Below are 26,643 nucleotides of genomic sequence, written 5' to 3'. Positions count from 1 at the left end.
CAAAACGTGGCATGGAAATCTACAGGGTATATTGAAGAGTGAAGTGTGGGGCACCAGGTCAACAAACAAGAACAGCTGACAGCAAAGCATCAAGGATATCTGGGCTTCCATTACTCCCATGCACTGTTTCTGCCATTGACTTCAATGTTAAACGCATCATGGCCATTATGAAGACAGAGAATGTCCTAACCAAGTATTGACCATTGCATATTATGTAGAAAGTACCAAATTTCAACTGAATTAATGTGACCCGAATTTTGATGAAGAAAAATGTGATTTTATAACAATATTCTAATAATGCGAATTCCCCAATTCATGGGTTTTTTGAGCTGGAAGGCCAACGTATATAAAAAGAAAAAAAATAATGATTGGAATAGTTAAAAAACTGGGCCATGAATCTACAATCCATGACAGTTTAACATTATTGATGGAATTTTGGAAATAAATCAACTTGTTCATGGTATTCTAATAAAAAGGCCTGGAGCTGTATATATTGTGTTAGCTGTTAACCTGTGCATTTCCCATTTTTTTATGTGATGTCCCTTTTGTCCGCGACGGCGATCCAGTCCCCACCCCCAGGGGTTCCGACCCCCAGTTTGGGAACCACTGGGCTACAGGATATTAGTTACAGCCCCTGGAGTAATGTAGGGTTAGGTGCCTTGCTCAAGAGCAAGGGTGAGTGAAAGTGAAACATGGTCTTTTGAACCTGTAACCCTCTGATCCAAATGCCATGTCCCTTACTATTAGGCAAGTGTTTTTCAACCACTCCAATGGGGAACACATCTGGTGTGCCGTGGAAAAATAAACAATGACTGTACATTTTTAATATAGTGAAAGTGAAAGCCCACTGGGAAACTAGAACTCCCATTCTCTTTGTGACACAGCACACAAGTGCACACTAAACACTGCACACAATAAAATTGCATTTATGCCTCGTCCGTGCAAGGGGGCAGACCTCAGTGGCGCCCCATGGGGAGCAGTGCGGTGGGACGATACCATGCTCAGGGTACCTCAATCATGGAGGAGGATGGGGGACAGCACTGGTTGATTACTCCCCCCACCAACCTGGCGGGTCGGTAGTCGAACCGGCAACCTCTGGGATGCAAGTCTGACGCCCTAATGACTGCCCATGACACCCATGACTGCCCATATAGGGTTTTGTTTTCAGTTAACAGCAATTGGTGCACAACAGTGTAATCAATAGCAACAACAATTACTGACATTAACATAGTGTCACACTTATTTTACCAAGCTATAAATCTGCGTCCGCCAAATGCGAGGTATGCCAGTAGATGGCGGTAGTAATATTTTAGACAAAGGATCGAAAAAGAAGCGGATGTTTTGGTCAACGATTCTTAACAGCACCCAAGAGCCGATCCATCGGTGTCAGTCCATGATTAAAACAGTTTCTTTGGGTTTAATAGACTCGAATCTTTACTTATCGGATAAGGTATTCTGTCTACGCCACCATGGCTTCAGTTCATCAAATGTCTGAAATGCAAAGTTTAGAGGAAGCGCGTGTTATTGAGACAACAGTGAGAGCAGCTGTGCGGAGTGTGATGGAAGTGGTAAATAACATTAACACAATCAGACTGGTGGATTATCAAAGAAAGGTTGCTGAAAAGGAGAAAGAAAATGCTCTCCTCAAAGCAGAAGTTGTCAAGGCAGGGGAAGAGCTGGCTTTCCTGCGGCGACTGGTGGCGTTGCAGCAGCAAGGTGAAGAAGAAGGCCATGTCAGAACCACCACACGCATTGATGCACATCAGAGACGGGGGAGTGTGACCTCCACGGGTCGTGTTCCAAGTACGACTGGGACAAGTAAAGCAGTGATGACTATCCAAAGAAGCGTAGGCCCACAACAGTCCTCCAAAGGTCGTGTTGAAAGTGCGACTGGGACAAGTAAAGCAGTGATGTCTATCCAAAGAAGCGTAGCTCTAGGCCCACAACAGTCCTCCAAAGGTAATGTGTCAGATCACGTGACAGATCTCGTGTGTTAATATTAGTGTTAAGCCATCATGGGGCCCATCAGAGGTGGAAAAACTGAACTGACAGAGTGAAAGTCCTGTAAGGACAGGGGTGGGGAACCTTTTTCATTCGAGGGGCCACTTCAAATTCCTTCAAGTCCTCCGAGGGTCTTACTAAGAACAGGATTTCCCTCTGCACATTAGGCCTTTAGAACAGACCCTACCTTTTCTAGGTGCCCTATATAACTTAATTGTAAATGTGTAATGTAAATGTAGTTTCTAAGATTCCTTTACAAAATATGTCATGTTTCATGTGAAGATGCATAACATTGAAATCATATCAGGGCCGAATAAAATGGCCTCAAGGGCCGCAAACGGCCCTCGAGACATAGGTTCCCCACCCCTGTGCTAGGGTTTTCATCTGCCTACAGGTGCTCTCAACACACATGTGATTTCATTAGCTCATGAACCAGGCACAAGGCTTGTGTGGCTCATAGAATTGGCTGGAGCAAAAAAAGGTCAGGGTTTTTACTTTCTGCACCTGGGTTGACTTTTTCCACCTCTGCCTTACATCTGAATGTTGATCCATTCCCACAGAACGCATAACTGCAGCTGAAAGGCAGAGACTGTATCGTGCTCGCCGAGATGCAGATCCTAGACGAAGGGCAGAATACCTTGAATCGAGGAAAAGAAAGAGAAGACGTGTCCACGAGTGCAGTATCAGAGAGAGGACTGTGCTGAGGAACAGATGGAGAATATACAAGGCATCAAACAGAGCATCAAAAGTCAACACCCACGCTGTACTCAACCCAGAATGGTCACTTCCACAAGGAGCAGGTATTTCCATTTATGGGTGGTTGACGTTTAAGGGCGTAACGCAAAAAAAAAAGTTGTTCAAATTCCTGAAAAAAATGATGGATACAAATTGGAAAAAAATAGAAAAAATAAAGCACTTAGTGGTCTGTGGAATTTCACCTTATTTTTGCCATTTTTGGGAAAATGTGTCCTGCATCAACACATTGCATAGGCATGTCACACCGCAGAAAAATGGAGTCACACCACAGGGAATTCACTGCATTATGGCCATTTTAATCCTTTTGTATACATGACTGACATCTGAGCTCATGCTAACTTGATAATGATATTGTGTTTAATCTTAATATGTGTTTTCATTTATAAAAAACTTTTTTTCCTTCTATAAGAGCAGTCACACCACAGGACACCATAAAATGAACCTAAGCATTGCGTGACAGAAAGATTGCAATATGAAGACATATTAAGAGGTTAAGAGTCACCTTAAACTTCCACTGCACTCTCCAATAACTGAGGCACTGACTGGTTAGGAGCCAGTCTTTAAGACCCTTGTAGTTGGCCATGTAGCTGCCCATTCACAAACATTGACATACATGTCACCCCACAGGACGCAATTTGTGTTACGAAATTGAACTTGTAGTTAATATTACTGTCTTGAGTTTTTTTCACATTCACATATCTTAATATAAAGTTAATATTTATGCAATCACGCCAAATGCTTCATACATTATTCAAAATGTTGTTGGTTAATATCTATATTATATTCCAGGTTTCATTAATGTTACAGTCACACCGCAGGATATTTGACATATAAACCTTTACATAAATCTAAATGTTTCTTCTCATCTAAGACTAATATGAAACATAATGTACCACATCTTCTTTCATTGACATTTGTTTTTTTAAAGGAAAAATAACAGGTTTGTAGGTTTTTAACCAATGTTACGAAAAAACAAGGCGTCATGTCTCCCACCCACATACATATTCCTTCATGGGAAAAATGATATACAGTAATAGTTATATATATGTGTATATTATATTATAAAAAAGCATAGCATATTACAAACGTACTGTATTTTAACAACAACAACGTGTACACAAAAACTACACTGTATAATAACATTGTTGTTGTTAAAGTAAAGTATGTTTGTAATATGCTGTGCTTTTGTATCTAAACTATTGCACTGACTATTCTAATGTAATAAAGATTCAGCATATTGCATTAATGCTGTATGTAGAAGTAACTCTAGTTTTGATACTGATGTACAATGTACAATATTTTGTCTAGCTAATTGATAACCCACAGCGTTATGCATACATCAGCAGGCAGCACACAACATTATTGAAAGCACACAAGCCTTGTTATTATTAGGTGCACTTCAATCATCGAGGGTGTACGTGCTGGTTATTCACCCTCCATCAAGTGAAAGGAAAATTTGAACCTGGGACCCTTCAGTCCAAGGTCCCAACTCCGTAATCATGGCATGGCTATTCTGGCTATGCCAGATGCTATATTTGCATTTCTCTTTACATGCTGAACTGCATTTCATTAATCTGTTTAGTAGTAAATATTTTCCCCTAAGGGCCAAATTATGTATCGCAAGTGAGACTGAGGGCCAAACAAATCACCCGGCCGTATGCCATGTTTTCATGTATTCCAGCGTCATGGCCGGCCAAATTTTTGCCGTGTCCGACTCTGGACCGGATCTGGCACGCGTGCTGCCATTTGGAGACCAGCCTATATTTGCCTGTCATCAGGGCTCTAAATTAACACAAGCCAACCGACCAAATGCTGGTGAAATTTCAGTTTGGCTGGTAGAAAAGACCAACTTACAAGCCGCTTTGACCCATTAATGAGTCTTTGGCTAGAAAGATTAATATCTACTAGACATTTTGGCTGGTGCTGAAAAGGGTTTACAGCCCTGCCTGCAATACTAAACAATTAAGCCATGAGTACTGTAGGGTTTTCTTTGTCTACTAAACGATTCCCATTTTTTCCTCTGTTATAGATTGTGCCACTGACATCCAGTATGAGTCTTTGAGTCTGGAAACAAGCGCCACGGTTCCAGCTGGTGATGTGGTCACAGGCTCTTCAGCTCCAGTTTGCTCGTTATCCGACTATTCGAGAAGCCAAACAGACTTTTTTGAGGGCATCGATTTCCCTCTGACCAAAGAGGAGCCTTCCAACACAGACACTGTTTATGTTAAGTTTGAAATAAAGGAGGAGAATACCAGTGACTTTCTGGAGAACACATTGACTGATCAAGGCCACAATTTTCCATCATGCGCTCTGGAGGGAGAGACCCTTGAGAACTACAACTTCACCCATCATCCACCAGAAATCCAGTTTAATACCAGGAGTCCCTATAGTTCTGTACAGGGAGATGGAAGGCTGCCCTCAGTCCCAAGGCATTAATAAGGTGCATCTGGGGAGGCTGTGGCGAATCACGCCCATCGGGACCCAGGTTCGAGCTCAGCCTGGATCATTTTTCAGCCCCACCCAATCACTCTTTCCCACTCTCTTCCATCATGTCACATTTCACGGTCTCCATCAGCATTAAAAGCACAAATGCTGCATGCTGGGTTCATTATCATGAGTACTCTCCAGTCCCAATACCTGCAGAGGAAGAAGCTGAATCAGGAGTGTGGAGTAGAGCACGCGGAAGAAAACGAGCCAGGAGAAATCCACCATCTGGCACTGCACACTGGACACTGTCTCTGTGACCACGAGTTAGAAATGGCCTGGGAAAGTTTTTGTTTTCTTTTTTTCTTTTTCAAAAATGTACTCTTAAATGAATTGTAGGCCTACCTACCCCTGATAGCAAAGGGACGTTGAATAGACGCCGTTGGCACTGATTCAGCGTCCCTTTACTATCAGGGACCTTATGTAAGTAACTACTGTAGTATTTCTAACAGGATGATTAACAGAAATGCATAACATTCAGCAATTACCATACCCAATGTTATAAAACCATATTATATACAGTATATGGTTGTATGTAACACATAAAAGTTTGGTCATGCTTTTTTGTTTGCCCTGTAAATGCCATCACATTTCTATGGTTCAATACATATTGTCAATTGATTTGATCCTTGTTTTATTATGATTTATGTATGTGGTTTAAAATATGAGATCAAACTGTAAAAAAAGAAGAGAATGATAAGGCGACTCATATCAAGTCACTTTTCGCCACACTCGTCCGGGTTTGTCAGTAGATGGCAGTAGTAACCTTCCAGACAACATGAAAGAAGCAGAAGAAGAAGGTCTAATTGATTGAGGATTGTATGAGGATGTTTTGTTTTGGTTTTGTGCAACAAAGATCACTAGTCGGGTTGGTATTAATCAGAGCTGACTCAATTTAATTTTTATGGTATTCTGTTGACGACATCATGACTTCGGTTCATGAAATATCTGGAATGCAAAGTGCAGAGGAAGCTCGTGTTATCGAAACAGCTGTAAGAGCAGCTGTACGGAGTGTGCTGGAAGTGGTAAATAAACTGAACAGAAGTCGTGTACTGGGTTATCAAAGAAAGGTTACAGAAAAGGTCAAAGAGAATGCCCTTCTCAAAGCAACTGTTATCGAAGTAACGAAAGAGTTGGCGTTTCTGCGGCAGCTGGTAGGTGAACAGCAAGATGAATCGACCACCACTGCAAATAACACGACAAAGGTTCACGAAGATGCTGCTTCGAGTATGGAGACGTGCAGTGCTGAACGTGGGACTGAGCTGAAAGACGGGGAGACGGGCCAACGTAAGTACAACATGCAATTCACATACAGCAATTGGGGAACTTAATTCATTCGAGGGGCCACTTTAAATTCCTCCAAAGGGTATAGACTAAGTATGAACACAAACCAGGATTTCCCATCATTAGGCAGCCCTTCCCCAGAGATATACGATGCCTTTAAACGCGTCATATTTCATTTGAGCTCCCTGTAGGCCTATGCACATGAAGTAATTGTATTGAATGACAGTATTGTAACTGAATGACAATTTGTCATTGCCACGAGGCTATTCCAGACCAGGAGCTTTTGAGTGCAACGTCTTGGGATACCCCCAAAGTTCTTCCTGTATACCCCCAATATAGTATGAGCTATATTATTGACATTTAGAGTTAGTTAGGTTTTTTTTTTGTAAAATAAACCAGCAGCCACAATTTCCTACAGGTCACATCTATGAATATCCAAAGGCCTCTCTCATGGTCCTGCTGCTGATCCATCTCAATTTTCTGACCTCTGTCTGTTGTAGGTACTACTGAGGTCCAGGATGAATGTTCGAGTCTTGATACAGCAGACACAGTTACAGGCTCTTCAGCTCAGGAGATCTCACCATCCGACCACTCGGACTGCACAGACATCACGGCCATCAAAGAGGAGCCTTTAAATACAGAATCTGAGCCTCCAAGTACAGACACTGTTTACATCAAGTGTGAAGTGAAGGAGGAGAACACCAGTGACTTCCTTGGGGACACCTCGACCACTAATCAGGACCACGGTTTTCCATCATGCACTCTGGAGAGAGAGACCCTTGAGAGCTACAGCTTCACCAATCATACACCGGAAATCCAGTTTGACACCAGAAGTTGCTCCAATGCTTCAGACCTTCATTTAAGGTTGTATATTCTGATTATATTGTTATTTATTACAATGAGGGTTTTAGTTTAGGGCCAATATGCTTCAAATTACTTGAAATTCACTACTCTTAAAAAACACTATGTACTGAAGGCTTACTACTAGCCTCAAGGTGTGTCATATATCGCCATACCGGTATGTGAGCATGTTGGCTTGTTTTTCTCACTGTGTTCAATAATTTGCACATTTGAAAATGGTGTTTAGTTCCCTAACCCTAACCATATAACTTATATATACTTACATATTGTCGTGTATAAACGTAAGACACTAAATCAAAACATCAACCTATCTTGTAATTCATGATTTTGTCACCCCAGGACAGATGACAACATTGTCTTCCTTGGAGAGAGAAATTTACCAGATGACACAATAGAGACCATGGAGTTTGAGAGGGTTCGTAAGAATATCTAAACTTAATTGCCAGTGTGTTAAAGATAGAATATACAGTACATTGTCCCCTGACCTCCCCATGACCTTCCATGTAACAGCCTTTACTAAATTATGCTTTCAAATTGTAATGGATTTGTATGTACTGTGTGGGTGGTTGTGGTTGGGATAAGTGGATGTGTGGGTGTATGAGACTTTTGAGTCCTTTTTTTTCTAATATCTTAATCATTTATTGCTTTACTCAACAAGGACTGTTCAACTTTGCTGTACTTGTTACTCAAATGAAAAAAAATGTTGTATTCTGTTTTAGATCGATGGGAATGAAGTTCTAGATATGAGTGCCACTCAGCTGAGCGCCTGCTTGCCATATTCTTGTGATCGTCTGGAACTCCTTGGATTCTGTAAGAGGGATGATGAAAGCAGCTCCAGACGAGAAACGAGGGAAAGTGCGGAGGAGAGAGAAAAGAGAATAAGAGAGTCGCGAAGTCAAAATGCACGTAAAACAAAGCGAAAGGTCGAGCTGGGTTGGATGAACTATGACTACACATGTGGCGTCTTCAGGCAAGTGAGATCAAAGCATGGCGGGGGGACACGAAAAGTGGATGTGTCAAAAGATGCCGTGAAGGAGGACTTGATTAATATGGCCACAGGCTTTTTCTTCCCCTCTGGTAGAAATGCTAAGGGGGCCGTTACAGACTTTTATTTTGATTTGAGGGATTTCAAACGGAGGACTGTAAATGATGCCGTGACAGTTGGCCAGATGTATGACTCAGGACTCAAACTGCTCAGGTTTTATGTCTGTACACGGAAAAAAACAGATGACGGATAACCCCATCAGGAGATATATGAACTCTTGTCCTCTCCTACAGGACCTACTGCAGTTCCTCACACAAGTCAGGAAGAAGTAGTAGTTGTTGAGGATGCTGAAATGAATGTTATTGTTTGTGCTGATGCAGTTATTGATGTCATGAATGACACTAAGAAAACACGCACATCTGTCTCAAATCAGTGCTGGACTAGAAAAGTCAAGTAAAGAACAAAAATAGTCCATAACGCCACAACACTCCCGAAATGTCATATTAAAAAAACAGAAAGGGGTGTCTGATGTTGTGGACATTTTTTGTTGTTTTACATGGTAGACACAGCAACACTATATACATGTCAGATGTAACTAAGGTGTTTCCTCACAGACTGCCCCTCCTGTCTCGAACTCGCCAAGTCCTAGTCAAAGCATCAGGTTGGGTATGGGAGGCACAGCACAATACCACTGAGCTAACGGACCAGTCCGATAGCTTAGCGCTACGATATTGTATGAGGCTCGGGGGTGAGGTTTACCTACGTTCCTTGCCACACTGCTACTTGGCCTCTGTTACACAGGTCCGGATGACCCATCATAAATGTCCAAGGCATGCCAATGGAGAGAAATATGTGTTACTGATTATCCATAAAGGGACGGTTATTTGACAGCTTGTTGGCCATTTTTATAATGACCAAATCACAAGTGCTGAGAGAAAAAACACATGTTGTTCTGCCATGAAAACAAAGTTTTATAATCCAATGTATCGCTTATGGATGTAGGGTGTGGTATCGAAGCACTGAGCTCTTGTAAAAAAAAAAAAAAAACCTGAGGGTTTTACACTGTGGTGTGGTGCATTACTGTTATGTTCTTGATAAAACATCCTTTCCAACTCAGTGGTATTGCAAGATTTGTTTGTTCTTTTTTACATAGCATCCCCATTCATTAATTTTCTAATGGATTCTGATGCAGGTTGAAGCAGGGCTCTAAATCAAACCTCCTAACCAGCCGAATAATGTTGAAAATTTAGTTTGGCGAGTAGAAAAGAACTCTTTATAAGTCACTTTGACCCTTTAGTGAGTGTGTGCTTGGTTAGTAAGATTAGCATCTACTAGCCATTTTGGCTGATGATGAAAAAAAAGTTAATTTAAAGTCCCTGGTGACCTGGACTACCCTGGGCAGTCATGGGTGAGCGGTTAGGGCGTCAGACTTGCATCCCAGAGGTTGCTGGTTCGACTCCCGACCAGCCAGGTTGGTGGGGGGAGTAATCAACCAGTGCTCTCCCCCATCCTCCTCCATGACTGAGGTACCCTGAGCATGGTACCGTCCCACCGCACTGCTCCCCATGGGGCGCCACTGAGGGCTGCCCCCTTGCACGGGTGAGGCATAAAGGCAATTTCGTTGTGTGCAATGTGCAGTGTTCACTTGTGTGCTGTGGAGTGCTGTGTCACAATGACAATGGGAGTTGGAGTTTCCCAATGAGCTTTCACTTTCACTTCACCTGTTGGCCCCTGTGTGTGTGGAGGTTATCTGGATGGATAGTAGGCCTACTGTCAAAATAATATACTTATTCACAGTGTGCCAGCAGATGGCGGTAAGAAAATCATTCGATTTCAGACAACAGAAACAAACGAAGAAATGTTGTGGTCCAGGGGGCTTTGTTGTTGATGGTAGCATTTTTCGTTTGCTTCATGGTCCAGTGAACTCAGCGAAGATTTTGAATTGGCAAAATGTCGGAATTACATTATTATAGTTCTACTGCTGACACGAGTTCATGCTTTCGGGTGTCCGGAATGCAAAGTGAAGAGGAAGCTCGTGCTATTGAGACAGCTGTCAGAGCTGCTGTACTAAGTGTGGTTGATGTGATCAATAACATTTACACAAGTCGACTGGTGGATTACCAAAGAAAGGTTACAGAAAAGGACAACGAGAATGCTCTCCTCAAAGCAGAAGTTTCCAGGGCAGAGAAAGAACTCGCATTTCTGCGGGGAAAGGCAGATTCCCAGCAAGATGAAGATGTCAGATTTCCAAGCACTGATGTAGTTCTAGACCTGGAACTACATGAAAATCCATTTATTGTGGCCACACATCGTCCTACCAAACATGCAACGACAACAGGGCCTCTTCAAAGCAACGTCAAACAGTCCAAAAGTAAGTGACCGCACAGAATCGCTCATATTAGGCTATACTTATTCATTTAAATATAGGGCAATAATTCATATTCCAGACTGTATCTGACACGCCACATTCTCTGAAACGCATTCAGGGTTGAGCGCTGCTGAAAGGCAGAGGCGGTATCGTGCCCGTAGAGACGCAGACCCCAGGAGAAGGGCCGAATACCTTGAAAGGCACAAACAGAAATGGATGAATGACAAGTTGCTGGGAAAGGCGAAACGTATCGACGAGTACAGCCCGAAAGAAAAGCTTGCAATACGAAAGAGGTGGAGATTAGCCCAGGAAAAGAGCAGGGCGTCAAAAGTCAGTAAGCAGTTGCAAGTGGCACTGAACCCTGAACAGTCACCGCCACAATATCCAGGTATTTCTTTTAATTAACAATCTCGTATGGAAAAACAAAACACTGAATAATGTAAAATGAAAACTGCTCATCAAAACGAAATGAATAACCACATAATGTGGCATGCAGTGTTACATCTGTTGTATTACTACTCTAACCAGCAATCTCTACCTACATGGCATGCATGCAATGTTGTTGAAATGTTGCTGATTTTGTTGGATTCTCCATGAGCTTATCTTAAACAACCTATTGCACTGACATTCAAAGGTCCAAAGGTCTGACATCCAAAGGTCAACCATGGAGGGTTAGGGTATAGCAGAGTGCTGTTTACCCCTTCATACTATTTCTTAGTGGTACAGAAATTTGAACCTGTGTCTTTCCAATCGCAAGATCCCAAAATCAACATCCTAACCGATTAGGTCATGACTGGCCTTACCATAATCCTGGTCAGATCTCATGCGCATCCAATTTGTTTTAGCCAGGTTCAGGGTCAAAACGTAAAACTCATGTAAAGGAAGAACCTCACACTAATGAGCTCCCTTTTAATCCATGTTTATTTCTCTGACCATGACGATATGTCAACTGTACACCTTAACCATGTGTAATATATGTATGTTTTCTTTGTCTCCTAAACTATTGTCATTTCTTACCTGTGTTGTAGGTGCTAATACTGAATTCCAGTATGAATGTTTGAGTCTGGACACATTTCCCTCAAGTCCACGTGACGTGGATACAGGCTCTCCAGAGTCTCCAAGCCCAGACACTGTTTACATTAAGTGTGAAGTAAAGGAGGAGAACACCAGTGACTTTCTGGAGGACATGTCTACTGATCAATACCACAGTGATCCTCATTCATCATGGACTCTGGAGAGGGAGACACCTGAGAACTACAGTTTTACCCACCATCACCCATCAGAGGTCCAGACTCATACAAGAAGTCCCTCCAGGCGAGAAAAAGGTATGTCTTTCTTTGTTGTTGAGACAATATTTGGTCTTCTTTGTTTTCGTTTTTTTTTTATTTCATGGTGACAGTAAAGAGATGAAAGGAAATGGTTGGGCTGGATTATGAAATTACCTCAAGACAGAATCAAACCCGGGTCTCCACCACTATTGTGCAGCGCCCTAGCAGTTTGAGCCACGGCCAAGACCATATTTGGTCTTCTTTTGATGATTTGTTAAATGTTACTGTTAAACGGTACTATGATGCTTCTGTTGGCACCCTGATGAAGGCGCAGGCTGGCTGCAACATGATCTCCAAAAATTCCGTGCTCCTGGACACGGATGTTAAGGGCACAAAATCTGTGTCCAGGAGCACGGATTTTCCCAAAATTCCGTGCTCCTGGACACGGAATTGTTTTCCGTGATGGACACAGACAAGTGTTCTCTCTATAGGCTACTCCCACAGCTCTATGTTTCCACAGTCTTCTGTTTTCTCAGGATTTTTCTAATTTTAAATGTTTTTTCTATAAAAAAAAAAAAACATTTCCTACTGACAGGTTAGGGTTAGGGATTGTTTTGGTCTGGGCACAGCTAGTTTTCTTTCATTCATTATATGAATTTGATAGCCCAGCAACCAACTGGAAAAGGTATTTCTCAAAAATATGTCTTTAATGACAGGTTATGGTTAGGGAATGTTTTGGTCAGGGCACAACTTAAATTGCTATAGCATTATTTTGTTTAGGATTAGCATTTGGTATGTATTTTCTAATGATAGAGTTACACAGTGCTGTGGTAATAGCCTATAGGCACTTCTGTGTGCCCATCACAGAAAACAATTCTGTGTCCAGGAGCACGGAAAACAATTCCGTGTCCAGGAGCACGGAATTTTGGCAAAATCCGTGCTCCTGGACACGGATTTCGTGTCCTTAACATCTGTGTCCAGGAGCACGGAATTTTTGGAGATCAGGCTGGAAGGCTGAGGGCCTACACATCTGTTATTTTTAACACATTGACTGCTCACAAAATAAAGATCTTTTTGACTGTTTAAATCAAGTGCCAAGGACTGAGGATCTTTTTCCTTCTGTTTTTTTTTTTGTACTATGTAAATTGCCATTATTTGTTTGCTTTATGCCTGCAGAGAAGCATGATGTTATCTGAGGAAATCGTGAGAGCTCAAGACGTTACAGAGAGAGGATCCGTGTTGATCCAGCACCAAGCACCAAGCCTACCTGTAGCAGGAGGGACGCAGGTACACACCCTAAAGCAAAGCTCCAGTCTAGTGTCAGACAAGTCATCGGGAAAAAAATCACACAGACTGTGAACCAGCAATAATGGTTGTTCATTATTGTTATTAATATTTATGTTGTGATTTTTGTGTTCTGTGCATTCCACTGTGTATGTGGTGATGTATTAATATGTTGGTGTATAATATGCCCTATAAAACCACCAAGTGTGTCGGCATGTGGTTCTGCCTAGTGCAGTCAATAAAAGGCAATTCTTTTTATTACCGTATTGTCCCGTACGACTGCTTCAGGAAAGGGGCAACAGACCAAGTTTTTTTTTTTTTTTTTTTTTTTTTTTTTAAAGGTATAGTTGGGTTATTTAGTTTGATCAGATTTTGGCCATGTAGGCACTTTGCAAGAATTGTACAAATCATTATACTGTATTTTAAAAACATGAAGAGAGGTCAAAAGTGCATTGAGTAAAAGGGTAGAGTAGAGTTGTTACTTTATTGATTCCTGGGGGGAATTAAGGAGTCAAGCCGTTCACACGCACATAATGTGCTTTCATTGCAGTGTTATCATAGTTTATTGTGGTAGTGATGAATTTATGCATAGTTGCTTGTCTACACAAACCCCATACGGTTGTTTTTTAAGTGAACATAGAACATGGAGGAGATTCATAGAAACCTAATTCCTTACTTAATAAGTATAATAAAGTAAAGTGTAAGTATAAGTCTTGCAGCCTCAAACCATGACAGTCCCACTACTGTGCTTGATTTTATGGATGGGACACTTTTCTTTGTGCAAATCACTGTCAGTTGTAGGGCATTTTTTGTTTTTACATAACAAACCCCATGCATTATTTTATTCTGATGCAGGTTGTAATAGACCGTCTGTTTGTGATACACACACACACACACACACAGTGAACATTATTTTAATGGATAGGCCTACTGTCAAAATATAGACCTAATGTGAAAATACTTGTTGTGCGAGCGTCTAATTCCTAGAACTCGTAGACTATTGTAAACATTGGGTGTGGAATCATGGATACAGTTAATGAAGTTGTGTATGTAGAGAGACACAAGTGTTTAGATTTAATCATTTAGGAAGATTTATTTAGGGAATTAGGGAATTTATTTTTGTAGGGCAGTCATGGGTAAGCGGTTAGGGCGTCAGACTTGTACACCCAAGGTTGCTGGTTTGACTCACAACCCACCAGGTTGGTGAGGGGAGTAATTAACCAATGCTCTCCCCCATCCTCCTCTTTGACTGAGGTACGAGCATGGTACCGTCCCGCTGCACTGCTATCAAGTTGGGGCGCCATTGGGTGCTACCCCCTTACACGGGTGAGACATAAAATGCAATTTCGTTGTGTGCAGTGTGCAGTGAACACTTGTGGGCTGTGGAGTGTTGTGTCACAATAGGAGTTGGAGTTTCCCAGGTGGGCTTTCACTTTTCTTTCACTTCACTTCATTGAATGCAAATGCCATTTCCGTCACAGCCACAGTTTGCCAGCAGATGGCGATAATAAAATAATTTCACAACATAAAAAAACGAAGAAGTGTGCAGGTCCAATGGTCTTTGTTGAAGTTGTTGTTAGCATTGTCCATTTCTTCATATTATTTACTGAACACAACGAGGATTTCTCAATTCTCACGAAAAAAAGACGTGAAATGTCATAAATTTCCATCGTTCCATCGACAAGAGCTCACGCTATCAAGTGTCTGAGATGCAAAGTGAAGCGGAAGCTCGTGCTGTTGAGACAGCTGTCAGAGCCGCTGTGCTGAGTGTGGTGGATGTGATAAATAATATTTACACAAGCCGACTGGTGGATTACCAAAGAAAGGTTGCTGAAAAAGACAAAGAGAATGCCCTCCTCAAAGCAGAAGCTGTCAGGACCGAGAAAGAACTCGCACGTCTGCGGCGACTGGCAGGTTCCCAGCGAAGTGAAGATGTCAGATCTCCAAGCACCGATGTACAGGAAAATCTATTTCTTTTGGCCACACATTGTGGCAAACATGCACAGCCAACTGGACCTTTTCAAAGCAACGTAAAACAGTCCAAAAGTAAGTGGCGCTCAGACTCGCTCCTTTAAAAAAAAACAATTAATTTATTTTTAAGCCTTAAAATCCTATCAAACATAGATACCTTAGAAACTGCATCCATCTGACACCCCAACTCTGAAAAGCACAGAGCCCATGAGTGCAGCTGAAAGGCAGTGTAGGCCCGGCCGCCTACCTGATTGCCTTGAATCGCAGACAAGGAGATGGGATGAATGAGGTTGCTGGGAAAGAGAAAACATTACGCACCCACGACTAATGGTGCGTTCCCCAGGGTTGGGAGATGGGATGTTTCTAACCTCCTACTTGCTGAAATACATTGGACACCTGTTGAAGTGCAATGTTCAAGTCGCGAGCTGGGGCAAAAGCAAAGCAAACTGACTTTGCCCCATTGACTATCATGATGTCACCACAGCAATGGCAGCGCACAGTATTAGGAATAGTTTATGTTGCACATCACCATTCTATGGACAAATAAAGTTGATTCGGACAGGTTAACAGTTGCAAAACAGCCTATTAACTATTCTAAGGTGTAGTTATATTGACATTGCGTATTTCAAAGACGAAATGCGGCTAAATGAAAATCACGCATGATGTTGTTTACATTGCTGACATCTTTGAGAAGTGGATATGTAGTTCTTGTCCCTCCATGTTTGTAGTTTGTTCGACTTGCTGGTTGGAACGCTTTCAAGTGGGAGGTAGCTGCCTTCTTGTTGCCTACTAGGAAGCTCCTACCTCTGGGGAATGCAGCATAATAGAGAAGCGTGCAATAATAAGGGTGGACATATGGCTCGTTCAAAAAATCGAGAATCCCCAGAAAGCCGACCTAAAACCTCGGGAAACATGGACGTGAATTATCGAGGTTGATCTCTGGCGGAAGTATAGAAGAACGAGTTCCCGAGCTTGTGTTTTGTGTGACGACACACGCATCATCAACATAGCCATGCATGCAACTGACATGTAAACAGTATCATAAATGCTAAAATATCATCTTGTAATCACTATCAACAACACCAGTCAATGTCATTCAATTGCATATGCACATATGTCAGTAATGCTGGTCTCTGGCTGTTTAATTTAGCTTACTTCAGCTAAAATTATATGTCGTGGGTGTGGAGGCTCAAGGTGAGGTGAAAAAAAGAAAAGAGAACCAAAACAAAACACGCATCAATCCCGATTGTTCCGGGATCAGTGGCGTTCATGCGCCAAACTCCAGAACTCGATTGTCATGTGAGCAGTGTCGTCAGCTGTCTCGTGAGGTCCCGAGCTGGTGAAGGCAACAGCAGGGCGTCATCAGCAGCAGTTACAAGTGGCATTGATTGAACCCTGAACAGTCATCCACAATATCCTGTTCTTTCGTTACCAGTAAGCGATCTCACATGAAAAAAACAAACACCTGAACAGTAAAAAGTAACGGTTGATTAAAACTAAATAAATAACCCACACACAATAATGTAGGCCTACAAATATGCATGTTGTGTTACTTAATGCTGTAGGGCCTATACTGTATTCTCTAGCAGTCTGGCATGTTGAAATGTTGCTGATGTTGGATTCTCCAATAGCCTTACCCAAACAACCTTGCACTGGCATCCAAAAGTCTTCTTTCACTGAATTGGGTCAAATGGCCCCTCGCTCTTGAGGAATGTTGGATAATATCCTGCGGTGTGACTGTAACATTAATGAAACCTGGAACATAATATATATATAAATTAACCAACAACATTTTGAATAATGTATGAAGCATTTGGCATGATTGCATAAATATTAACTTTATATTAAGATATGTGAATGTGAAAAAAACTCAAGACAGTAATATTAACTACAAGTTCAATTTCGTAACAAAAATTGCGTCCTGTGGGGTGACATGTATGTCAATGTTTGTGAACGGGCAGCTGCAAGGCCAACTACAAGGGTCTTGAAGACAGGCTGCTAACCCGTCAGTACCTCAGTTATTGGAGAGTGGTGTGGAAGTTTAAGGTGACTATTAACTTAACCTCTTAATATGTCTTCATATTGCAATGTTTCTGTCACGCAATGCTTAGGTTCATTTTATGGTGTCCTGTGGTGTGACTGCTCTTATAGAAGGAAAACAAGTTTTTTATAAATGAAAACACATATTAAGATTAAACACAATATCATTATCAAGTTAGCATGAGCTCAGATGTCAGTCATCACTGATTCTTGAAAGTTTGGCAAAAACATGTCCCTGCAGTAAAATGCTAATTCTGTTGAAAATCAACTAAATTTTCACGAACAAAATGAATCCAGGTAATGGCCAAGGGGTCTGTTACACAAATACACAGTTGTTTGAAATATTTAAGTGTAATTGTATTACTTTTCATGGCTATAAACCTGTCCACACCCTGTAAAAACGCCTGTCCCAAGGACAGACATCATCATTTCAATTGACTTAAAATACAAAAATCACTAACAGAATTGAACAATATCACCATGATGTGGAAGACCATATTAAAGTGGTTCTACAGATGTGCACGTAGTGCATGTAAAACAATATTTACTATTGTTTTCTGATTGCTCAAAATGTGTCCACCATATTGGTCACCACCGTCAGATTTTTTCTAAAAGACAATAAAATCAGGTATGCACAAGGTAATTTTCATTACTGAGGACCCCTTTTCAAACCTTTAGCTCTACTGCATACTTCACCATCACTGAAGCTCCTGTAAGTTTACTATTTTGTCCTCAATTTGTTAATTTGTTTGGACACTGGTAATGTCCCAACCATAAACTGTCAACACCGTCGGGGGTTTTAATGGTATTATATTACATTAATGTTAATTAATATATACTTTCTCAGAAAAGGTATGAAGCACCCAAGAAACAGAGCGAAAATGAAATGGCTAATGTGAACAAACAATGCATAATATGTGAAAGAGTGTTTTTTTGTCTCACACCGTCAGATGTCACCACCGTCAGATTTTGTTCCGCTCATCATCTCATTTCACTAAATTGTGCTGGTTAATGAAATATTATTAGGCATGTTAGTAATAATTGTGATCCAAAATGATACTCTAGCCACCACTGAGGTGCATTTGGAGTTTTTTTTTCTGATGGAGTTCACCAAAAAACACATGTTTTACGTGTTTTTGACATGTTTTAAGAATATGCATACAATAAGTATCTACAGTTATGTTCAATTGTTAAAGTAATTCACTTTAATACAGCAAACATATGCTTTTACTTCTAATTCTGTCTGCTGCTGTTGACAAAACAAGAAAGAGCCCATTTTATGAAAAATGTTAAACATGGGGAGCTTGGCCAATACATTCACTGCACAGCCAAGACCTACATCTATGATAATACACCTCTACATTTTGGATTTGAACAACTTAAAACCTGTTTTTGCCACATTTTCAAGAACCAGTGGCCTACTTCCTAGAGAATCTAACTAATGAAGAAAAAACACATGCACAAACATACTGTGCACACACAAAAATGAAGTGTTTATGCAAGATGCCATTGACTTGAGAGGGCTATTTATTTTGCTAAATGCAGGTACTAATTAGCCTACTTTCACCACTCTCAGATTACTGTCACCACCGTCAGTTCAAAAGTCACCACCGTAAGAAGGAGTTTTGGACATTTTAAATGAATGTGCTTACAACATTTTCCTTAGGAGTTGTTGAATTATCAAAGTAATAGCCAATTTAAGCCTACACGAATATTTGTGAAATTACAAAAAATTGTTTGTTCTATTTAGGCGTTAAGTAAGCATCGTATGACGGTGCATAATTTGAAATTAGAACACATGAAACAGTATTAAAATAGAACAAAAGTGAATTTTCAATTTAAAGGCATATGTGTGAACCTAAAAATACACATAATCACTTAAAAACTCCAGATACATATGCAAACAAATCAATACAATTTTAATTACTTTTAATTGTGTCTGACGGTGTTGACAAAAAACAAGGTATGATCGGAGAAAAGCCTGATTTCTGAAAAAAATACAAAATGGGGAGATTGGCCTTGTGCATTTCTGAAAAGCCAAGACCTTAGTCTACGAGGATATGCCATATAATTTTGTAATTCACTTAGTTTTTTTCTGTCAACATTACAACCTGTTTTAGCCACTTTCTCAAGAATCAGTGCTATACAAAAGGATTAAAATGGCCATAATGCAGTGAATTTCCTGTGGTGTGACTTCATTTTCCTGCGGCGTGACATGCCTATGCAATGTGTTGATGCAGGACATCTTTTCCCAAAGATGGCAAAAATTAGGCGAAATTCCACGGACCAGTAAGTGCTTTATTTTTTTTCAATTTTTTCCTATTTTTTCGATAAATTTTTTCAGGAATTGGAAAAACTTTTTTTTTTGGCGTTTTGCCCATAAACGTCAACCACCCACATACATGAATACAGAAGACATTACACACAGGTATTACCTACATATACATGGGTGGTTGAAGTTCGAGGCCGTAACACACTTAAAGGAGGAAACATATTCCAATTCCTGAAAAAAGGGGAGGAAAATTTTTGCCATTTTTGGGAAAATTTGTCCTGCGGTGTGACATCCTTGGTGTGACATTTCTGTAAGATACAATAAAATGGTTAATATTCTGCACAAACATATCCCCAATGCTCTTTCTGCTATTGTTCCTTTAACCCCCACCCCACACATACACTACTAGCCAACCGCAGCCCCACCCCCACCCCCACACGCCTATGCATCGTACAGGCAGACAACTGTGATTTCACTGCATGGTTTCACTGTATTACTTGTAATAACTGTGTGAATGTGACAAATAAATGTCCTGGTATCCTTATAACCTTGCATGATGCATGAAAAATAAGTAAGGACTGAGCAACTCAATGCCTAAGCATGTCACACCACAGGAATTTCACTGCATTGTGGCCATTTTAATCATTTTGTATTCGTGACTGACCGAGATATAGGCTATTGTGTTTAACCTTAATATGTGTTTTCACTCATTAAAAACTTTTTTTCCTTCCATAAGAGCAGTCACACCATGGGACACCATAAATGAACCTAAGCATTAAGCTTAGGCCACACCAATTTAATTTGTTGGTTCTCGGATTCGCCTCTTGTATTTTGTAACAAAATGAAAAAAAAAAAAAAATCAGTTTCAATACCCCAAAAAATGAAATTGCTTAAAAAAAACGAAGACTGCATGTTTTCATGAACGGGGAGGTGTCTCTTTAGTAGTTGGAGGTCATGTGACGTAGAGAACCAATAAAACCACTCCTTTCAACATGCCGATTACGACTAGCGAATCAGGAAACGTGTTACATTCAAACATTTACAGACAAACATGCAATGGCAAGTTGAAGCCCCTGTGGGTTAGCAGTAGCAGCGGTGAAACACAGTATTGCTCTTAGTGGAATTAGTGGAGTGGGATAGCAGTTTTAAAAAAGAAAAACAACAACTATTCAACTGTTGAATCATCTCAGTTTATTCAAACCAGATTAATATAATAATTGCCCTGTGAGCTAATTTTGTGCCTGGTCTATTTGGCTGCCTTAATTCCCTTCTACACTGTCCTTCTCCATGTCCAGGTGTTTGCCTGTCTTGCACCTTCCTTTGGAGGTCCATGTGAGGCTGATATACAGGTGGTATAACCACACGACTATTTTTTTTTCTTTTTTTTTTCGCCCTCTCGCTTCAACTTTTTCCTGAAAAAATCCGAGAACCAACAAATTAAATTGGTGTGGCCTTATGTGACAGACACATTGCAATATGTAGACATATTAAGAGGTTAATAGTCACCTTAAAGGGACACTGTGTGAGATTTTTAGTTGTTTATTTCCAGAATTCATGCTGCCCATTCACTAATGTTACCTTTTTCATGAATACAGGTGTCTTGCGCTCTCTCTCTCTCTCTCACTCACTCACTCACTCACTCACTCACTCACTCACTCACTCACTCACTCACATACACACACACACACACACACACACACAAATAAAAAGTGTTCAAAGGAAAAGTGTCCCAGTGATATATCATATGTGCCTTAGCTGAGCTGAACGTGAACTTTGCTGTTAGCTTGCACCCAAAGACCTTGTGAGAAACAGTTGGGAGTTGAGTGCACTTTCTCTAAAAAAATACCTTAGCTGAGCGGCACAGAGCAGCCCAAGACCAAGTGACCAACAAAGTGTCCAGGAGTGTCAGAAGTCACAGTGCATAGTACAATGTCTCTGCATCGCTCCACACACACACACACACACACACACACACACACACACACACACACACACACACACACACACTTGAGCATAGGAAAAAGATTGTATGGCTGCATTGGAGGATTTTTTAAAAAGCCTGTCTGCTGTCACTGCCTGCCATTGCGTCACCCTGATGTATGCTACTGCTGAAACATCACTGACCTATACACAAAATGCTGTACACCAGTGGTATCCAATTGTTTTTCTCTCTGGGCCAAGTGATATAGCGCAAGTGAGGCTGCGTGCCAAACCAGCGCCCCAACCCAATGTGAAACAAGTTAGATGTCTAGACATAGAACAGATTTTTGCTTTTCCGTTTTCCCTTCTTGTCAGTGTCTGTTATGAGAATGTTAGCACATGATCTCTACTCTCTGTGAAAGCTTTGGAGCGATATGTCCCACTGAAGTGAAAGTTTAGTTAGAGTGAAAATCACACATGTTTAGTTTTCATTTGTTCTGACCTCATGGCGGGCCAAATGTTTACCATGCCCGGGTCGGATTTGACCCACGGGACTTTGTTTGGAGACCAAGGCTGTACACCTTAACCATATATAATGTATGTTTGTTTCCTATGTGTCCTAAACCTCATTTCCTATCTGTGTTGTAGGTGCTAATACTGAATTCCAGTATGAACGTCTGAGTCTGGGCAGAACTGCCTCAAGTCCACGTGACGACGTGGTTACAGGCTCTCCACCTCCGGTCTGCTCGCCATCCTGGGACTCAGAAGGCCAAGTGGACTTTGTTGATAGCATAGAGTTCCCTCTGGTCAAAGAGGAGCGTGCCAACACAGACACTGTTTACATTAAGTGTGAAGTAAAGGAGGAGAACACCAGTGACTTTCTGGAGGACATGTCTACTGATCAATACCACAGTGATCCTCATTCATCATGGACTCTGGAGAGGGAGACACCTGAGAACTACAGTTTTACCCACCATCACCCATCAGAGGTCCAGACTCATACAAGAAGTCCCTCCAGTGCTCTGTGGGGACATGGAAGACTGGGCTACTCTGTCCCAAGGCGTAAAAAAAGTATGTCTTTCTCTGTAGTTGCCAAGTTTAACACACTATTTGGTCTTCTTTTTTTTTTTTTTTAAGTTTTTTCTTTTTGTTTTGGGGTGTGTGTGTTTGCATTATTTGATGGTGACAGTGAAGAGATGAAAGGAAATGGTTTTGCAGTGTCATGAAATGACCTCGAGCTGGAATAGAACAGTACAGCGCCCTAGCCGTTTCAGCCATGGTCAAGTCCAAGTTTTTTTAATCATATTATCCATTTCATGCATATTTATCAACACCAAGCTGTATGAACATTAAAACCTATTTCAGGTCATGCACATTTGTATAATAGAGGGTGTGATCAAAGGTGCTCAACACCCTATATTAGGCGTGCATAATTATTTGGAAAAATTATTAGGAAACATACATCATCGAGTGCTCAGAAAAACATTGGTATTCTGCACTCAGAGACATGGCCAAGGTAAGACAGGCCGAAACCCGACAACCTCTCAACAAAAAATGTAAGTAAAGACTGGGTCAAGGAATGTATGAAGACACAGTTTTCAAAGGTTTTATGAGCCAGTGAAAGTGGCTGTTAATGGACCAGGTAGATGAGCCCATGCCTGGATCGATAATATGTTCCACTATTTAATTTTGTCATTATTTGTTTGCTTTATGCCTGCAGAGAAGCATGATGTCATGGACGGAAATCGCGAGAGCTCAAGACGCTACAGAGAGAGGATCCGTGCTGATCCAGCAAAGTACCAAGCCTACCTTCAGCAGGAGAGACGCAGGTACACACCCTAAATCAAAGCTCCAGTCTAGGGTCAGACAGGACCATAAACAAGCAATAATGGTTGTTTGTTATTATTGTTATTAACTTTTATTTCTATTTTTTATTTGTGTTCTGTGCATTCCACTGTGTGTGTTGACATGTTAATATAGCTGTATAATAAGTATGTCCTTTAAAACCAGCAAATGTGTCGTCATGTGGTTCTGCCTAGTGCAGTCAATAAAAGACAATTTCGATCCTAAATAGACTGCTTCAGGGAAAGTGCAACAGACAAAGTTTTGTTTAAAAAAATGTTCATGAGTAGTTGGGTTATTTAGTTTGATCATCGTTTTGGCCACATGGGAAATTGCTTTGAGGATTTCCGGGCACTTTGCAAGAAGCGTGCAAATCATTCTTTAAAAACAAGGGCTGGGACATTAATGCATTAATTTCGATTAATTAATCACACAAAAAATAACGCGATTAAAAAAATTAACTCATTTTAATCGCACTACAAAATATAGTTTAATAGTTCTGGATTAGACCAGTGGGGGGCAGTATTACGCCTGATGGTGAACAGCCTGCTGAAATTGAGAAGAATTCTCTCTTTTTTTAAAAAGGAACAATATCTTTAGATTAAGCTTATTTATTGTCATTAGACAAAATCCATGTGAAAAAATACTTTGTATTGTTCTCAAATCAGATATTTAAATGTGATTAAAATGTGATTAATTCGATAAATTAATTTCAAAGCCTATAGATTAATTCAATTGAACATTTTAATCGAGTACCAGCCCTATTAAAAACACTAATAAAGGTCAAAAGAGCATTGATTAAAATACAGTAGTTACTTTATTGATTTCCGGGCCAAAATTAAGGAGTCAAGTAGTTGGCATATAACTCACATTATCTGCTTTCATTGCAGTGTTATCATAGTCTATTGTTGTGGTAGTGATTAATTCATACATAGCCAATGCTTGTCTACACAAAGCACACAGTTGGTTTTGAAGTAAACATGGAACATGAAAGAGATTTTCAAGTTTCAAGCTTATTTAGCCATATCAACAGTATGAAATACAGTTGTTGGGAATCCCAGTTCCTCACTTTATAAGTTGACATACGTACATTACTATGCTGTCATTAATATCACATTGGTGCACTATCCCAGGTACCAGCAGAGGAAAAAGTTGATCCACGAGTTGCCTGAAGAAATGCAAAGACAGAAAAGAGAGTTGTGGAGGGAAGCTACCAGAAAATCCCGAGCCATGAAGAAATCTCACACAGAGCAGTGGACACAGCCTCTCTGACCATGAAACCACTCTGACCATGCTGGACAAGTGTGCATGTGTGTAATGCACTTTAAGTGGCTTACTCTGTGGACTGGGGCCAATGAATAGACAAGTCCTCGCCTGAAAGCCCCATTTTCATTGCGACACACAGGGAAGCACAGTGCACTCACAGTGAAAATACATTTATCCCTCACCCATACAATGGGGCAGCCCAACAGGTGCGGCGAATGGAGCAATGCAACGGACTATGTGGGGAATTGAACCTGCAATCCTACAGGCCCAAGCCTGATAGTGATACCTTAGCTGTTCACCCATGACCGCCATTTCATCATTTGAAAATACAAAGAGTCAAGATCATGTTTTTGTTTTCTGACTAATGGGTATATTATATAAACAGGCCTATAAATGTTCTGTCCCCCAAAGACCTTGCAGGTTTGAGATCAACCCTGTATTCAGCAGCCTACTCTCGTGTTCTGTACCTTTAAATGCCCGTGCCCCACTGGGCATTTGTTTAGGGTTGCCCTGGCAACCGACCTGTCAAAATCAGTTAATACTTACCGTAAACAACTTACCTCCTCCAGTGATTCTTCCTTCCTCTGTTTGTTTCTAATACTCCTAAAGTAATTACCGTCTGTAAGTAATAATCTTAAATCCATATTTCTTATTCCTCTGATTAACCTAACTTGTGATTCAACTGTTTATTTAAATATCATACATTTTCCTTGATCTCTTTCCCATATACCTCCGGTAATCTTCCCTCCCGTAATCGTCTCTTCTTCTTCTCAAGACACAGCAGATGTTTAATGGACTTTAATAGACTTAAATGGACTTTATTATTGAATACTTTTTGTTTTACACTTTTGTTACAGTTAAACCTTCATCATTAAATAACGGAAACGCAACGGCATCTTGATTCGCCTTTTTCCTGAAACAATGAATGAATGAGTTGGCTGGCTGTTCAAGCAACGACAGACACTGGGGACAGCACAGTTTAAAGACGAATTCTAAGGAGATGTTAACAACAGACAAAGGTATGTCGGATAGTCTTTCTCTACACTCTGGCTCGTCAAGAGGGTCCAGATCATCCATATCAGCCGCTGTTAATGCACGCGCTAGAGCACAAAGCAGCCAAAGCTCGCGCTGCTTTCGCTGAGGAGGAGATGGCCATAAAAGTCGATAAGGCTAAACTTGAAGCTAAACTAGAAGCACTGAATCTAGCAAAAGATGCGGCCGCAGCCGAAGCCGAAGCCGAAGCGCTGGAAGCGGCAGAATTTGAAATGTATGAACAGGCGTCAGAACCACACGCCAGCCAAGATCAACACAGGGGGGAAAATATCAGAACAGCGCGTCGAAGTTCACTACCCAGGAAAGCCATTATCTGAGTGCTCGGAGGAGCGCACAAAAGACTATGTCAACACATTGCCCTTGTCAACACCCAACCCAATCAATGCGCAGTCTGCACGTCAGCCCACATCACACTTCGGACATGAACATCTGTTGCAAGCACCAGAACACCCAACCCGTCTTAACTCACAGCAGCAGCTCCCGATACCAATCAAAAATGCACATTATCAACCACAAACGCCGTATTCTAGCCATGCGATGCCATCCATGATTGACAGAGAAAAGCCTCACTACCAACAGCAGTACGGCCTTCACCCCGCTATGCCCACTGCTCATAGACAACACCCATATAGTTTTAGTCAACAACACAGCCTTCAGCCCACGACGCCCATGCCAATCAGCAGTGAACTGCACAATTATCATCAGCACCAACATAGCCCTCAACCAGCTACTCCAGAACATCAGTACTCGTCTGCACCATCGCGCTCACCTGATGAACTGTTTAACATGGCTAGATATTTAGCGCGCAGGGAAATTGTCAGCACTGGCCTAAAAGAATTTGATGATAGCCCAGAGACATACAGGGCTTGGAGATCCTCCTTCTTTAACGCCATCAACGATCTGAACCTGTCAGCGAGTGAGGAGTTGGACTTAATGACTAAATGGTTAGGCAGAGAATCATCCAGCTATGTTAGAAGGCTCAGGGCGG

At 41.1% G+C, this 26,643-nt stretch overlaps 3 protein-coding genes across 4 annotated transcripts; all 3 read left to right on the top strand.

Annotated features, from left to right (window-relative positions):
- Positions 1-1,273: 1,273 nt before the first annotated feature.
- On the top strand, positions 1,274-8,787 carry LOC134449424 (uncharacterized). Of its 2 annotated transcripts, none has more exons than XR_010034958.1 (6): positions 1,274-1,959; positions 2,562-2,801; positions 4,787-6,528; positions 7,026-7,389; positions 7,731-7,801; positions 8,106-8,787. XR_010034958.1 is itself a non-coding variant. In XM_063199349.1 (6 exons), the coding sequence occupies exons 3-6, from the start codon at positions 6,168-6,170 to the stop codon at positions 8,622-8,624; spliced, it is 1,320 nt and encodes a 439-aa protein (XP_063055419.1). In that variant the 5' UTR covers positions 1,274-1,959; positions 2,562-2,801; positions 4,787-6,167; the 3' UTR covers positions 8,625-8,787. The 2 variants fall into 2 exon arrangements, 1 of the variants encoding a protein (XP_063055419.1); XM_063199349.1 differs by having other exon boundaries at positions 7,726-7,801.
- Positions 8,788-10,226: 1,439 nt separating this feature from the next.
- LOC134448545 (uncharacterized) lies at positions 10,227-13,584 on the top strand. Its single transcript, XM_063198222.1, has 4 exons — positions 10,227-10,742; positions 10,858-11,127; positions 11,768-12,064; positions 13,184-13,584. Exons 1-4 carry the CDS (start codon positions 10,322-10,324, stop codon positions 13,201-13,203), a joined length of 1,008 nt encoding a protein of 335 aa, XP_063054292.1. The 5' UTR covers positions 10,227-10,321; the 3' UTR covers positions 13,204-13,584.
- Positions 13,585-14,845: 1,261 nt separating this feature from the next.
- On the top strand, positions 14,846-24,994 carry LOC134449427 (uncharacterized). The gene is made up of 4 exons (XM_063199350.1): positions 14,846-15,337; positions 22,143-22,565; positions 23,215-23,323; positions 24,470-24,994. Exons 1-4 carry the CDS (start codon positions 15,001-15,003, stop codon positions 24,606-24,608), a joined length of 1,008 nt encoding a protein of 335 aa, XP_063055420.1. The 5' UTR covers positions 14,846-15,000; the 3' UTR covers positions 24,609-24,994.
- The last annotated feature ends 1,649 nt before the right edge of the window (positions 24,995-26,643 follow it).

The sequence above is a fragment of the Engraulis encrasicolus genome, chromosome 5 (genome assembly GCF_034702125.1).
Source record: "Engraulis encrasicolus isolate BLACKSEA-1 chromosome 5, IST_EnEncr_1.0, whole genome shotgun sequence".
NCBI lineage: Eukaryota > Metazoa > Chordata > Actinopteri > Clupeiformes > Engraulidae > Engraulis > Engraulis encrasicolus.
Note: the sequence above shows the minus strand (reverse complement) of the source record. Positions and strands in the feature narration are given on the sequence as shown.

What these genes read in the sequence shown, in the direction of transcription:
- LOC134449424 (XM_063199349.1), top strand. Translation starts at nt 6,168, where the DNA reads ATGACTTCGGTTCATGAAATATCTGGAATGCAAAGTGCAGAGGAAGCT. An exon ending in AGACGGGGAGACGGGCCAAC is followed by an intron (nt 6,529 to 7,025) that starts GTAAGTACAACA and finishes TGTCTGTTGTAG; the next exon opens with GTACTACTGAGGTCCAGGAT. An exon ending in AGACCATGGAGTTTGAGAGG is followed by an intron (nt 7,802 to 8,105) that starts GTTCGTAAGAAT and finishes ATTCTGTTTTAG; the next exon opens with ATCGATGGGAATGAAGTTCT.
- LOC134449427 (XM_063199350.1), top strand. Translation starts at nt 15,001, where the DNA reads ATGCAAAGTGAAGCGGAAGCTCGTGCTGTTGAGACAGCTGTCAGAGCC. An exon ending in CAACGTAAAACAGTCCAAAA is followed by an intron (nt 15,338 to 22,142) that starts GTAAGTGGCGCT and finishes TCTGTGTTGTAG; the next exon opens with GTGCTAATACTGAATTCCAG. An exon ending in TGTCCCAAGGCGTAAAAAAA is followed by an intron (nt 22,566 to 23,214) that starts GTATGTCTTTCT and finishes TTATGCCTGCAG; the next exon opens with AGAAGCATGATGTCATGGAC.
- LOC134448545 (XM_063198222.1), top strand. Translation starts at nt 10,322, where the DNA reads ATGTCGGAATTACATTATTATAGTTCTACTGCTGACACGAGTTCATGC. An exon ending in GTCACCGCCACAATATCCAG is followed by an intron (nt 11,128 to 11,767) that starts GTATTTCTTTTA and finishes CCTGTGTTGTAG; the next exon opens with GTGCTAATACTGAATTCCAG. An exon ending in TCCCTCCAGGCGAGAAAAAG is followed by an intron (nt 12,065 to 13,183) that starts GTATGTCTTTCT and finishes TTATGCCTGCAG; the next exon opens with AGAAGCATGATGTTATCTGA.